We start from the raw sequence: 14737 nt of genomic DNA on the forward strand, positions 1-14737 counted from the left end.
GTGTTTGGATATAAAAGCACGTAAAACGTTCATCATTCAACGACAGGGTTCAAATGCATATTTTTTAATTGCATCACATTAAAACTGGCCTTTTAGACACTGCCTTTAATCATTTATTCAGTTATGATAATATTGTTTTTCATGAGCATTAACATTTATGTCCACATGGCAGGTAATACACCCTATCAAATACATTTGTAGACAATTATTCTGAATAACAAACTGTACATCATACTTTCAATTTTATGCATATAATTATATATATATATATATATATATATATATATATATATATATATATTCATATATTCCTATTATAATCATACTTTAATGTAGTACTATCCTATTATAATCATAATGGTGAGGCTGAGGCATTAAATGCCTCACCATCTTGAGTATGAATATAATATAAGTATATATACAGTGTATATATAGTAATATTAGATCCGTACTCTATACATACTCTTGAGTATGAATTTAATATGAGTATATATTTTTTTATTTATATTTATTTTTTATTTATATTTATATATATTAACATTAGATTTGTACTCTAGATCTACTCTAGACCTTGAGTATGAATATATAAATATATATACAGTATATATATATATATATATATATATATGTAATATAGTAACATTAGATCCGTACTCTATACATACTCTAGAGTATGAATATAACATGAGTATACACATGTTCCTCAGCTCCGAGCTCTGCGGGCGTTGAGCTCTCGGTCCAGCGCTCTGAGCTGCTCCAGGAAGCCGGCGTTGGGGCTGATGTTGCGGCCGGTGCTGACGGCTCTGATGGCGTCCGCCAGCGTCAGGTTCTCGTGGATCATCAGATAGGCCAGCACCAGGGTGGACGAGCGGCTCTGGCCCATCACGCAGTGCACCAGCACCTTTGCTGGCGGCCAATCAAAACACACGTGGCGTTGACTTTCATTTTCGCTGTGGTTGTTATTGTTTATTAGTCAAACTTTTTAATGAAATACAGAGTTGATTCCCATAACATTGTTAATCTACAGGATCCATCCCGTTTATATCAAGTTTATATAGAAAAACATGTTTTTATAGAAAATTAGGCCCCTGAGATAATCCCAACATTGAGAATATCCCCAGATGCATATGGTTGGTGTTCAAAAAACTAAAAACAGCATGCTTTGTTGTTTTCATCATTTTTTCCTTTCAAAACCTAAACTCCCGACCAATAAGGCTTCCACCCCTCGTCTCTTCCCAGTAGGTTACACAAACAACCCACATGTCTCTTGTATAACATCGCTGTTTTCTCTTCAATCCTATTTGCAGAGCCCGGAAAGAAACTCCACATTGCAGACAAGCGACCGTTTCTAACCGATCAAAGTCAAAGTTTTCACCAGCGTCGCTGCAAATGTTTCTACACATGCTAATCCTCGATTCCTTTATCACGCCCCGAGGATTAGAGCCCAGAGGACCGCGTAATTGAACTGTCTTGGTGGTTGTGTATTTCCGCCAGGGGATTACAGTACAGGCCGCCACACACCGCGGCGCCTGGCCAGCCGGCGTGTGGGGGGGGTGTGTTGGGTGTGTGTGGGGCGGGCGGGCGGGCAGGATGTGGGGGTGTGGGGGGGGTTGGGGGGATGTAGCTCACTTTATTACCCCCATGTCAGATACTGCCTTCGCTTTGCATAACGGGAGCAGCAGAAGGCCACAATCGTAATTGTGTAATTTCCATGTCCAATGGAAGTGTTGCTTACAAATTACCAGAGCAATCCATTTAAAACCAATTTCTCTGTCCCACGGTCTTAGCTTATGAGGAGATTACCCTGGGAGGGTTGGCAGGGCGGGCAGGCAGATATTAGCTTGATACATTGTTCCCCTTGCTGGATTTGCATTTTAATGACTAATAACAACACAGGGCTGGTGTAATGGGAGCTGACTGACACGTGTTTCCCCGGATCTCCTAACAGGCAGATTGGTCTTTGCTACGTTAATGTTTCCGACAAAGTGATGGGGGTGAGGAGGGGAATGCTGAGGACACGGCCCAACAGGAGGGGTTCCCTCACCTGTGGGCGTGCTCAGGGCGTTCCTGATGAAGTCGGCCGCCGTGGCGAAGAAGGGGCTCATGTCGAAGGTCGGCATGTCGAAGGCCGCCACTCCGTGGTACATGATCTTGGTGTCCCGGTAGAATTTGGCCCCCGTGTTCACGTTGAACTTCCCATCGGCGGCGTTGAGCACGTGGGTGATGCGGTGGGCGAGGAGGGATCTCTTGTCCTTCGCCGCGTACCTAGCGGGAAAGGAGATCCGGCTCAGCTGCTGACTTCAGAGGGACACTCCCAGCTGAAAAGGTCCAGGGTTTTTCATTTCCCAATGGCTGCCGGCTACTTGTAGCAGGCACACTTGAGCGAGACGGCCATGCCTCTAACTGCTCATTCATTAAATAGGTATTCACTAAGTGAATCGGGTTCGGGTAAAAGAGACTTAAGTGTGTTGTGAGGCACGTGGGTCCTCACCTCCTTGTTGAGACATTAAAGGAATTCTCACGTTGGGAACACCTAACGTTTAGCCATACAGCTCAGCAGAAAATCATGACATTTTCTACAGCCGTGCTCCAAGATGACAAAACACACAAAGAAGAGTGGACTGCCGCTGTGCACGGGACTCACATGTCTCCCACGTAGATCCTGGGTTGGACTTGGTCCAGGTGGCCACTGGCCCCGTTCTTGGTCCACATCAGCCTCTGCAGCTCTGAAGCCTGGGGCGTCTCGTACCTACCGTTGGTCCCCAAGCCCCCGGGGCCGGCCACACCACTGCTGCTGAGGCCCCTGGGCATCTCTGTGGTCGCTCACCGCCGTCCCTGGTTCCACACCCCAGCGAACCCAAAGCGCCGCATGTGGATAGTCACCAACCGGCGGGTGTTCCAGTTCGGTCCCTAGGAGCTATGTGACAGCGCCGTGCTTTAAAAAGCACAACACCCGCGGCGTCTCCAGGGGTAAGTCATCATGGTTGTCGGAGGGGCCAGGAATGTGCCCCCACATACCTGACACATCTCGACCCACGTGCCTGAGAACGCACATTGGGTTACACTCAGCATGAGGTGATGGGATATTGTGGGAGATTACCTCATCTGACTACATTAGCGTTTTAGTGTCTGACTATGTTAGTGGTTAGAATGACTGTGGTTGGGTCGTTAAACAATGTATTTTAATGTTTTGACAATGCTCTGACATGTTTCCTCCGGAGTCAATTCAAAGCTATCGACGGAAATGACCCAATGGAGCATGATTCAGATGAAAATATCGAGATACATCCTGTTTCTGTTTCTATGCTGTTTATAAAAACATTTACCACATAAATATACAGGCACTAACTCTCACACACATACACACACACACACACTTTAATGTATATAAATGTATACAGTACAGCATGGGCCCTATATAACTTGCTAAGTGCATCCCTTTCTAGGGAATAGGAAACGGAAGAAAAAAAAAAATAGCGTCTCATAAAGCTCCATTCTTTATTTCCTGCCGGCAAGACCAACCTGAGCGTCTCCGCTATACACGGGGGGGTGTTGAAGGCTTCCATTATGCATACTGTATACATTTGCATTCACTCAAGGAAGCAGAGTTATCCTGAGGCCGGGAGCGTTTACATCGCCGGTGTGTGCATTGCATTGTCACTGTAAAGAAAGCGTTTCCCCCCCCCCCCCCCCCCTCTCTCTCTCAGTCCTTGCAGCTCGCCGGTGTAGAAAGACATAATGTGCTGTACAGGAGCAAGGGGTTTCAGAGACTTATTGTCACGACCTCCATAGGGATGAATCGCTGTGACTGAATCCGTTTCGCTGACCTTTGGTAAAGCCGCCTTGGCATATGGAGCTACACTCGCACCATCCCGACGTCTTCATCGCCCCTTTGCCAGGCTATTCCAGAAAGCCTTTTGAACACAAGAGACTTGTGTACGTGTGTGCACATACTGTATGCGTGTGTGAGTGTGTGTGTGTATACCATCCTTTGCTTCCCCCACGTACGCCTGCGAGACAGAGAAAAAGCCTATACATCTTCACACACTTCCCCCAAGTTTTGCTTGCAAGTTGTGTACCCGCTTTGATGAGTTGAAGAGGCTAGGTGGAGCGCATCGGGGCCGCAGCAGAGGAGCAACACGTGGAGAGGCGCGCCGCACCGCGGGCTGCTCTCCGCGCTCCTCATTGATCTATAAGCACCAGCCTTCCCCCTTCCCTCCCACAGTTAGGAGGCCGGAGAACTGATTTCCCTGGGTGCACATGTTGCGCTGCAGCTTTCATAGCCTCCCCGTAGCCCGAGGCTAGCCTGTCCTTTCTGCTCCACTTCTGTGTAATTAAAGATGCTTCGTATCGGGAAAGTGCCCACGGTTACCACAGAGCGGCTAAACAGAAAAATGCTTCTTCTTTTTTTTTCTGCTCCACCACTAGTAGGCTTTATGAACTGCTCTGGTGCTCTTCGGTGGATGTGGAGGTGATTTGTCTGTTTGTTTTTTGTTATTGTTGGTCGAATTAAAGGGGTGATATTATGCCACCAGGTGTGGGTGTGTTAAGCCATTGAAAGCCGTTTGAAAAACTGCCTTTTCCTGTGTTTTCGTGGCAATCACAAGTGGGAGTGTCCACTGGGTAGGCTGGTAGACTGATCTATCAGTCTAATGGCTAATCACACTCACACCTGGTGGCATAATATCAGCCCTTTAATGGCACTGGAAAGTATCTCTGGGTATTCCACAATGCATTCATAAAAATGGGGATGCTTTGCAAAGAACTGTCTTTGTGGACATGATTGCCTTTGCAAGGACCAGAACATGTTGTGTATGTGTTTTGGACGAGTGTATATGGAAATCAATACACTACGAGTATAAATACTGTGCGTCATACATTGCACATCAACATAAATGTAATCACATATGTATGAGAGTGTGCATCATGGTTCAGATGTCTGTCTGTCCCCCAGTCACACATGTAAGAACGTAATAACATATTTATGAGAGTGTGCATCATGGTTCAGACGTACGTCTGTCCCCCAGTCTCTCTACGTTTACTTTATTTTTCTTCCTTTTTAGGTTAACATCTTAAACTCATCTCAAAGTGATTCCAGCTTCACCGTCTGTTTTCCCTGAAAGATAAACCAAGAACGGGACACTTGCACACAAATGAAGAATAATAAAGTTAATTGAATTGTGTGAATGACTACATAGTGTGGGAAAGGCAGATGTTCGCCATGCTTCCAATACCATAAATGATCCCAGTAAAAAGTTTGAATAGTTAACTTGAATAATAAAAGAGGTATTTTTTGAGTTAGGTCTAAAAAGGTCTCTTCTCTTCTGAGCTGCATCGATTTTTGATTTATCATAAACATCTGAGCACAGTGCACATTAAATACAACAACAAATGAATAGTCGCGTGTCCTCTTAATAGTTTTGGTCCATTTTGTTGTGATACAAAACACTGTGCTCAACGCTAGATCATTGTATAAAATGAAAAACAGCAGTCCAAGACCCGAGTATTTTAGTGTTGCCTCATGCGGTCTTATCATCTCCTGGTGTTGCTCCATGTGCTCAAAGCAGATAACATAGTACCCAGTAGTGCTCAGACTCTTGGTTACTCAAGGCTCAGTTATGGTTCCACGTCGACACAACGCAATGACCACACAGACGCTTCGACACAGTTGTGAACCTGTTTTGGTCCTGCGTCGTGTTTTTAGTGAGCGGCCCAATCGCAGCCCTTGCTGCTGCGTCGCCTTGACGCAAGGTTACAATTTTTGGGAGACGCACGTCAGGCACTTGCGGTGGACGCGAGGAGGGTCCGCATAGGACGTAATGGGGCAGTAAACCCCCTTCCGTTGAGTACGACTTGGAACCATAACTAAGCCTTTAGAGATGCTGTGGGTTTTCTCGTGTGCACTGACCACTGAATAAAGAGTGCCATACAGCGCACGTCTCAGCAGATTACAGGATGAGGCACGTTCTCTCCTTTCTCTTCAGCTGCAGGTCGAGGTCCAGCAGCAGAGCCAGGAAGTTGCGGTTGGGGTAGATGGCCCTCTTCTCCACCAGGTTCTTCAGGGCCTGACGGAGGGGGACGTGACAGTGGATCATGAGGTAGGCAAGCACTAAGGTGGAGGAGCGGCTCAGTCCCATGATGCAGTGCACCAGAACCTTGCCTAAAATAGAGAGAGGGGAGTGGGAGAGAAAGAGAGCGATGAGGGAGGGAGAGGCCAACGGATTGGCCAGAGGTCTGTTTTAGGTGGCTGCTCATGTCAAACTGGAGGCCTTCGTTATCGACTCTCTCAGCCATCCTACTGCCAGCTGAAAAGAGTGTCCATGATTAATTTCCTTTCCATAAAATAGGTTTCTCTCTCTCTCTGTCTCTCTCTGTCTCTGTATCTCTCTGTCTCTGACTGTGAGAGGACGTCCTTGACTTGATCGCTATGCTTTAAAAGACACTGTGGTGGTGAGCTCATGATGGACTTGAATTCTGTAAGGGTTGGACCCCTGACTGCTTCCATCTCCACCCCAGTACTGCCAGGGGCGTAACGACATGAAATGAAATGACAGCATGGGACACCGAGGGTTGGGGTGAATGGGTTTTATTAAAGAATTATTAAATGACATGGGGAGGGGAAAAAAAACAATTCAAAGAACTGGACTTGAAAGAAAAATGAAAAGGCATATGTTGGCACTAATAACCTGAATTCAGACGCCCGTCTAATGCTGTTTTAAACAGAGTACGCATTGCATCCATCAGCGGTTTTGCCGTAATTGAAATAACTCATTCATCCATTGTTGCGAATCAGGCGCCTTGAGGAGCCTTACCATCTGGAGATTTCAGTGCCTTGTGAATGAAATCAGCAGCAGGTTTGAAGTAAACGTCCATGTCAAAGTAGGTGGAGTCATCCGCGGGAATGCCACAATACACAATGTCGTTGCCATAAAATCTTTGGTCCCCGATGCTGCCTCGCTTGGAATGGGCAGCATTCAACACATGAGTAATCCCTAGTTTCTGCAAAGCACTCCTGTTCTGGGCTACGTGTCTGCAGAGTACAGAAAGGGAGTGAAATGTCATACTTTATACACAACAACACATTTTCTCATGCGTAAGACGTTTCATTGTGGATGTCAAACAGCCCTGTAGAATAGCTTAGCTACTTACACATTCCCGATGTAGATGTTTGGCCAAACCTCATCCACTTGATGTAGCTGTAGATTGCACGAGTCCAAAACTTTCTGCAAATCCTTCACTGTCATGTACTGTTTACGCTTGTCTTTCAAGGCGGACATTTTAATTTAAATCGCCCCCTGACTAGACGGTCTGCCTTATTCCAAAGGGGTAGTTATTATTATTATTATTATTATTATTATTATTATTATTAAAAGCCTGCCCGCCTGCCCCCTGCACAGTGTGATCTGCCGGAGCAGGTGTGTTTTGACTGTCCCGGGACAGCTTCCTAATTTAGAGCTGAACCCTGACCCGCCGTGTAGTCTTACCAGTGGGCGGGGATTTTATTTTCTCACTTTTATACTCCCAGAATATACACAAAAATACTCATGTAGCCAATAATATGCAAATTAAGCTATAGTCAAAGGTTAAATGGTGTTGTTGTTATTGTGTCTGTAACATGTAGGCATACTACCACATCGTCGTTCATGAAGAATCCAGTCCAATCAAGTGCTTGAAAAAAGATGCAGATGACGATGATATTAAAAATGTGAACTATAAGGCCGGTAAACAGTCATTCGTTCTCTGCTCGGTTTTTTAACGTTATGTCCAAAGCACGCAGCTGTTTGAGGAATCCTCTGTTTGGGAAAATCCAGCGTCGTTCTTTGACCTTATGGATGGCGTCCAGCAGCGGGTAATGGTGGCGGATCATCAGGTAGGCCAGGACCAGCGAGGCGGACCTGCTCACCCCCACCGCACAGTGCACAATCACTCTAGCTGGGAAAGACCAACATGACCAAGTTACACTAAAGTTATACTCCCCCCCCCCCCCCCCCCCCCCCCCCCCGGACATAAATAGTAAATTCTATGCATTCGGGTTCTGAGAAAAAATAACAAAGGGGTTTGTATGCTATTATTTACCACCAGGGGTGTCAAGGGCCTTCTGAATGTAGTCCGAGCAGGGGGAGAAATAGCGAGAAAGATTAAAGGCGGGAGCGTCATCCGCGGGCACGCCGAGGTAGTCCACGGTGGATCCATAGAACCGAGCACTGCCCTGGCAGTGCGCCTTTCCGTGGGCAGCGTTAAGGACGTGCGTGATGCCCAGTTTCCAAAGACTATAACGATCATTGGCGACTGACCTGTGTGGTCAAGTGAACGGTTAATGTATCGGCTGCTATGAACGTATTTCATAAACTATTGGGATATATTATTGTTAAATAAAAGAGATAAACTGATCAAACATAAGGGGAATCATTAGCCTATTGAACTATTATGCATTCCAATATGTTATCAGGCTTACATATTTCCAATGAACAAGTTGGGCCAAACCTCGTCCGTGTTATTGCCAAATCGTTTTCCTCCATACAAAACTTTCTCCAACTCCTTCACGGTGGGAGTGCCCCACGGAGTTCCCGCGGAGACGTCGCTTTCCCGTTGACTGATCATGACTGACAGAGGAGCTAACCCACCCACTGTCCTGTAATCAGTGTTCACTACTGAGAGTTCAGTGAAGCGGTCCAGTGGCAACAACAGGTGTTCTTAGGCTAAAAATAAAACAGTAACCCAATTTCTGACTGCACATTTATTTTATGCAGTTTAATTTCCATTTTTCAACTGGTTGTTTCTTTTAGGCTATGCACAATATGTTTCACAAATGGAAATACCTTTATGAACTTTATTCAAACGATTTAATCGTGTTTTTTTTTCTAACCCTAACCCTTTGTTTTAATGATTGGAATGGGCTTTTATATGCAACAACACAGGCATCAACCTTAACCACAATTGCTATGTGTGAAATGAAATCTCTACAGGTAGGTCTAACATAAATGGTGCAATACATTATTTTGTCGATAGGGGTCGCAATTGGTAACTGACGGCACGGCCAACATAAAAGACATTTATTTTGCGCAGCTCTTTAAGGCGTTACGGTGTGTTGTCAACAGTTATGCTAACCACAGAAACCCAGGCGAAATGATATTCAAACATATAATCATCACAGTGCATGTCGATACGCTTTCACAAGATTCGTGAGAGATGACATATAGCTAGCTTTCCAAACACGCTGTCGCGTTGTCTTGTGCTGCACCAGATTACAGTGAGTAACCAATCCGCCTTAAACATGCTTATGTCTGCTAGGTAGTTCAAGCTAGTGAGCATTAGCCACTTAGCTGTCTGGATGGCCAACGCAATAGAAGAGATGTGATCAGATACACTGAGGATTATCACTTCATGACCCTTTTAAGTGAGTTATTTCAACCTTGACGTTTATTAGCCGTAGCTTTTGGATAGCTTTTTCCGTAATGTCACTAAAAGCTTTTCCCAATTAGACATATTTGTCCATATTTGTGTAGTTCTTTATAACATAATAACAATATGATATATTATTTATATTCAGAATCTTCCGTCTGTATTAGGGGGACGTGTTTTGCACAGGACACACAATCAATTGTTATAATATCTTATCATTTGATTATACAGAGGTTATATATATTGTCAAGGCCTAATTACAGGAGAATATATCTTTGGCGTGTAGTAGTAGGTACTTGGGGTCCCTCCTTGCCCCTCCCTCGACTTAATTTAGGAATATAAATAGTGGGCGTGGATCTCATTGTGCAAACGCCTATGATTGTGCAAACTTCTTACTCAAGCAAAAGCACATATTTGCGTTTCCTGACTCCGAAGTGTTCCTATGCTCTATAAACAACTACTATTCTGACTTTTCCAGACGTTTCTTCTGCGTAGTATATACATATCTATACACGGTGAAATACCTTTTTTGGACTTTTTATGTCAGATTTCTATCATCATTAATGTGTTGAAAATCTGATCCATCCTATAGCTCTCTCGGTGTGGAGGAAATGACCCAGCTTAGCATTCGTCGCTGGACCACCAAGCACGTCGCCCGGTGGCTGAAGGAGGAGGGCTTCTGTGACTACGTGGACCTGCTGTGCAACCGACACCGACTGGATGGCACCAGCCTGCTCAGCCTCAGCGAGTATGACCTCCGCTCGCCGCCCTTGGAGCTCAAGGTGCTCGGGGACATCAAGAGGCTGATGCTGTCCATCCGCAAGCTCCAGAAGCAGAACATGGACCTGCTGGAGGAGCTGGGCCTGCCCTTCGACGGCCACTCCCCCACGGGCCCCGGAGGTGGCATGGACTGGCTGTGCAACGGGGACGCCGGCCGGGAGTGCGACAGCGCGGAGACGGCGCCGGTCGGCGAGGAGTACCATCAGTACACCAACGGGAAGTACAAGCAGCAGTCCCGCCGCCTGGACCCCGAGTACTGGAAGACGGCTCTCAGCTCCGTGTACGTGGTGTTCGTGTTCGGGTTTACCTCCTTCGTCATGGTCATCGTGCACGAGCGGGTGCCGGACATGCGCACCTACCCGCCTCTGCCGGACATCTTTTTAGACAGGTGGGTGTGATCAGTCTCATCTCTAGTTTGTAATGTTTTGTCAGGTTCAAGGAGAGTTTAAGTTAACAAACATAACTTTTTTACTAATCCTTGAATCGGGCAAGATATGTCTGCGGGCCTTGTGTTTTATATAGGGCTATGAAATTATTCAGAATTATTGCTCATCTTCCTTGTGTGGTATGAGAAAGTCATGGTTAAACAAAGCGAGTGACTCAGCGCAGTCACTTAGCTCGCTCTGTCGTCTTAAAAGGATTATGATTACCAAGATGTGCTCTGCAATGCTAGGAATGCCACTTGTTTTTTCTAATCCTATTCTGTGAATAACTGTGTACATAGCAGTGTAATGACTCATTGTGCCTGTTTAACAATGGTATAAGGATTTTTAATCACAAGTATCATATTCTATATCTTTATTGTGTAAAAGTCCTCATACATAATGTGTTGGTAAATTTTTCCACCCAGCCCTAATTTCAAATATAATCTGTGATATCAGGTCAGAGAGTGGACATTATGAATGCCCTGCTTTCTAAAAGCCAGTGTCCTTGCGTATTGAATGGACTAACTTTGACCCACTTCTAAGCGAAACCAGTGGGTCAACGGTTGTTTACATTGAGATGCATGAGTGTCTTCGCTCGCTGTGAGAGCTGATGCTGGGAAAGGGGTAGAATACTTTTCGGAAAAATTACTGAATTTGAACTTGTTGTTACTCTGCAATCTGTCCGAACTCCCAGCTGTTTAACTAGAATTGGATTGATTTGATTAGATTGATTAAATTATGGTTGGTTTAGTAATTATGTGGAATCTAATAGCCTTCAGGCAATTATTGATGCTATTTTGAGAGCTAGGTACTCGGCTGTGTAATTTCAAACTTGAACCTTTTTTCTTTTCTTTTTTTTGTTTACCAGTGTGCCCAGAATACCTTGGGCCTTTGCCATGGCTGAAGCTTGTGGCGTGATCCTCTGCAATATCTGGCTGCTCGTTCTGCTGCTGCACAAGCACAGGTGGAGTATCCATTTCCTTGTGTTTCAGATGCACGTATACACATGACACACCCCACCTTGACCTGAGAGTCGATAGGCAAAATAAGGGAGCACACCTCCAATAAGGCTACGTTCTGAAGCCCTGCTCTCTCCCTTCTGCGCTCTCTCCCAGGTCCATTCTGCTGCGCCGCCTCTGCAGCCTCATGGGCACCGTGTTCATGCTGCGCTGCATCACCATGTTCGTCACCTCCCTGTCCGTCCCGGGACAGCACCTGCAGTGTTCGGGAAAGGTGAGCAGCCCGGTCGTCTGTGCCCAACCACACCCAGCTGGCAGGCTGGCAGAATTGCGTGCGTAATCTAGTTTGGGCGCTCAATTTTTATTTTTACATTGTTTGTCATCGTTGGTTGCCTCTGCTCCCCCATTCCAGATTTATGGGGACATGTGGGCCAAACTTCATCGAGCGGTGGCCATCTGGAGCGGCTTCGGGATGAGCCTCACCGGAGTGCATACATGCGGGGACTACATGTTCAGCGGCCACACGGTGGTGATCACCATGCTCAACTTTTTTGTCACAGAGTGTGAGTTTTCCAACACTGTGTTATTAGGCTCTATATAACTTCCCTGAGGGAGGTTGAACTAGGGGGCAAAGCATTGTTAGGAAAAGGAAAACGTCTGATTAGGATGTTCCTGCTACCATCTGGTGGTTGCAAGCGGTACCACAGTGATGGGCAGAACCACTTCCACAGTTTGAAACGATAATAAACCAAAATAATATTTCTTATTGATTTCAAAGATCTCAGTTTTGATCTCTTTGGCTGCACCTATGGCGGGAAAAACAGATTGAGAACCGCGAGTCTGTTATGGTAGCTCCGTCATAACCTCTCTGGTCAGAACAACCACTACTGCATTAGTGGCTGTGTGCTACTAGTGATTTGAATGCATGAAGGGGAAGTCGCCACCGACACCCAGCTCCTAACATTTATAAACCGTGAATATCTTAACTCATTGGGTGATAGATCTAAAATAAACAGACATCTATTTAAAATAAAATATTTGCAGAATTATTAGGTAGCCACTTTGAACAATGCTTGTATATAGCGTGGCTGTACAGCATCATTTAACATGCGGTGTTCCCCATTTCTGCGACAGACACCCCCAGGACGTGGAACTTCATCCACACCCTGTCGTGGGTCCTCAACCTGTTTGGCATCTTCTTCATCCTGGCCGCCCATGAGCACTACTCCATCGACGTCTTCATAGCCTTCTACATCACCACCAGACTCTTCCTGTACTACCACACACTGGCCAACACGCGCGCCTACCAGCAGAGCCGCCGCGCCCGCATCTGGTTCCCCATGTTCTCCTTCTTCGAGTGCAACGTCAACGGGCCCGTGCCCAACGAGTACTGCTGGCCCTTCGCCAGGCCCGTCTCGCTGCGGCGTTTTTTTGGCTGAGGGCGTCCAGACTCAAAGCGTGCCAGTAATATTTTTTATTTTTATTGTCCTCCATCAAACTGTTGCCAACTGTTTAGGAGCCTTCTCCCATGGCTCAGGTCACGCTGACGACGCCTAGTACCGACAGGGTGCAAACGTCATGATGAAACCTCACGTTCGGGACTTCTGTCAGTATTTCCAGGAGTGGATCGTGTAGGATCCGATGAACCGTCCAGTTTGTTAAAACACAATACAATTCACTTCTCATTCACATTTAACACGCGTCACTACAAGAATCTTTTTTTTTATTTAGTGGCTTGCACAGTATTTTTTTTTTATGTTGTTAAATTAGAACTATTCCAAGAATATAAATAAATGTATTTATAGACAAATATAATTCTCAATCAACATGCAATTTATTGTGAAATTATTAAATAGACATCACTCATTAAGTCAAGTTCAATGATAGGAATTATAGTGAACATTTACTGGTAAACTTTGTATATTTAATTTACCTTGAGCTCTATAGACATTAGTAAAAGCAAACAGGGCTATCGGGACACGGTTGAATCTCGAACTACAGCCCTTACTCACGCTGTATAACGGGTTGGCAGTGCTTCAAACAACAAATTGATCTACATTCCGTAAGATTCCTGTGTTTTCAACAGCTTTAGTACTTACTAACTTCCACCGCCACTGATGTAATTCTTGTTGTGAAATGAATCAGATCTTGAATTTGTTTATTAGTGTGGCTTTAATGTTAGTTTTTCAAATGCCCCTGCCTTTCTCTTGATTATGTCAACTAAAGAATAATGCGAATGGAGCCAAAATGGATGTAGTGTAAGAGATTCTAAAAATGTCTTAATATCTTTTCATTTGCCAATCACCATGGATGTTGCAAAAGGCTTGTCTGTAGATTAAATAGCTGATGTCTTTAATGTTAAATGGCTTTCAAGGTAAATGGCCATGTGTCTGTGGATAGATAGTTGTATCCTTTTTGTATTAATATGTAACATACATGACTAGAAAAGTACAATTTATGCCTAAATTAATACCAAGGGAGTGGTGTCTTTTGAGTAGCATTTGCTTACATTTGTACGTATTTGTTCATTTTGTATTAATTTATTTTGTAAATGTCAAGTATTTTTTATATTTTATATATAAGGTTATTGCAACATTGCACATTCAGAGGCTATGTTTACAGTTGCTCATAACTATGTATTTGTTTAAAAAGACGATGTGCATTTTTTGTATTGCCACTATACAATAAAGCTGTAATGTCATTGGTATTCATGGAGTGTTAGCATACATTCTTTTTTTTAAATGGAATAAAAATACACAAATCCTCTGCCAGACATAAGTTTATGACCTCTTCATATGCTCTTGTCCTTTCCATTAATACATTACCATTAATGAACGAAACTACTTAAACTAAGAGTCAACACTGCAGTGCTCCTGCACCTACTACGTCTTTGCATTTGTCTGCTTAGATAAGTAATATCTCACAGCTACTGATGCTGCTGTATCAATGTATCTCGATGAATGTCCCTCATGGGGACCCGTACTGTAGTTTTCCCCACAACTGATACCTGCTTTGATAAAGGCATGGATGTGGTCTCTCACACGCATTATCAAAGTCCTTCTAGGCCTTCTAGTCCTTCTATAGTGTTTCTGGCATTATGCGTCTGGTTCACTCGACAGTAGAGGGAGCAAAGTTGACCTGCAGGGCTGCGGCGTTTTCAGGTCACGGGTC

General features: G+C 44.8%; 4 protein-coding genes across 6 annotated transcripts; 1 reads left to right on the forward strand and 3 right to left on the reverse strand.

Moving 5' to 3' along the window:
* Positions 1 to 90: 90 nt before the first annotated feature.
* LOC311367078 (dual specificity phosphatase 29-like) lies at positions 91 to 2960 on the reverse strand. The gene is made up of 3 exons (XM_084485907.1): positions 2645 to 2960; positions 2045 to 2265; positions 91 to 906 (listed from the first exon to the last, which is right to left on the reverse strand). The coding sequence occupies exons 1-3, from the start codon at positions 2809 to 2811 to the stop codon at positions 704 to 706; spliced, it is 591 nt and encodes a 196-aa protein (XP_084342033.1). The 5' UTR covers positions 2812 to 2960; the 3' UTR covers positions 91 to 703.
* Positions 2933 to 7695, reverse strand: LOC311367080 (dual specificity protein phosphatase 13A-like). Of its 2 annotated transcripts, XM_084485910.1 has the most exons (4): positions 7150 to 7695; positions 6813 to 7030; positions 5909 to 6160; positions 2933 to 3041 (listed from the first exon to the last, which is right to left on the reverse strand). In XM_084485910.1, exons 1-3 carry the CDS (start codon positions 7275 to 7277, stop codon positions 5949 to 5951), a joined length of 558 nt encoding a protein of 185 aa, XP_084342036.1. In that variant the 5' UTR covers positions 7278 to 7695; the 3' UTR covers positions 2933 to 3041; positions 5909 to 5948. The 2 variants fall into 2 exon arrangements, with proteins under 2 accessions (XP_084342036.1, XP_084342035.1); XM_084485909.1 differs by lacking the exon at positions 2933 to 3041 and having other exon boundaries at positions 3711 to 6160; positions 7150 to 7694.
* Positions 7696 to 7714: 19 nt separating this feature from the next.
* Positions 7715 to 8601, reverse strand: LOC311367079 (dual specificity protein phosphatase 13A-like; the record flags this gene model as incomplete). The annotated part of the gene is made up of 3 exons (XM_084485908.1): positions 7715 to 7932; positions 8077 to 8294; positions 8456 to 8601. The coding sequence occupies 3 exons, from the start codon at positions 8599 to 8601 to the stop codon at positions 7730 to 7732; spliced, it is 567 nt and encodes a 188-aa protein (XP_084342034.1). The 3' UTR covers positions 7715 to 7729.
* A 500-nt stretch (positions 8602 to 9101) lies between these two features.
* samd8b (sterile alpha motif domain containing 8b) lies at positions 9102 to 14253 on the forward strand. 2 transcript variants are annotated; one of them, XM_084485239.1, is made up of 6 exons: positions 9102 to 9397; positions 9995 to 10570; positions 11476 to 11571; positions 11723 to 11840; positions 11979 to 12129; positions 12701 to 14253. In XM_084485239.1, exons 2-6 carry the CDS (start codon positions 10014 to 10016, stop codon positions 13003 to 13005), a joined length of 1227 nt encoding a protein of 408 aa, XP_084341365.1. In that variant the 5' UTR covers positions 9102 to 9397; positions 9995 to 10013; the 3' UTR covers positions 13006 to 14253. The 2 variants fall into 2 exon arrangements, with proteins under 2 accessions (XP_084341365.1, XP_084341364.1); XM_084485238.1 differs by having other exon boundaries at positions 9102 to 9250.
* The last annotated feature ends 484 nt before the right edge of the window (positions 14254 to 14737 follow it).

The sequence above is a fragment of the Micromesistius poutassou genome (assembly GCF_964030765.1).
Source record: "Micromesistius poutassou genome assembly, chromosome: 21".
In the NCBI taxonomy this organism is placed as follows: domain Eukaryota; kingdom Metazoa; phylum Chordata; class Actinopteri; order Gadiformes; family Gadidae; genus Micromesistius; species Micromesistius poutassou.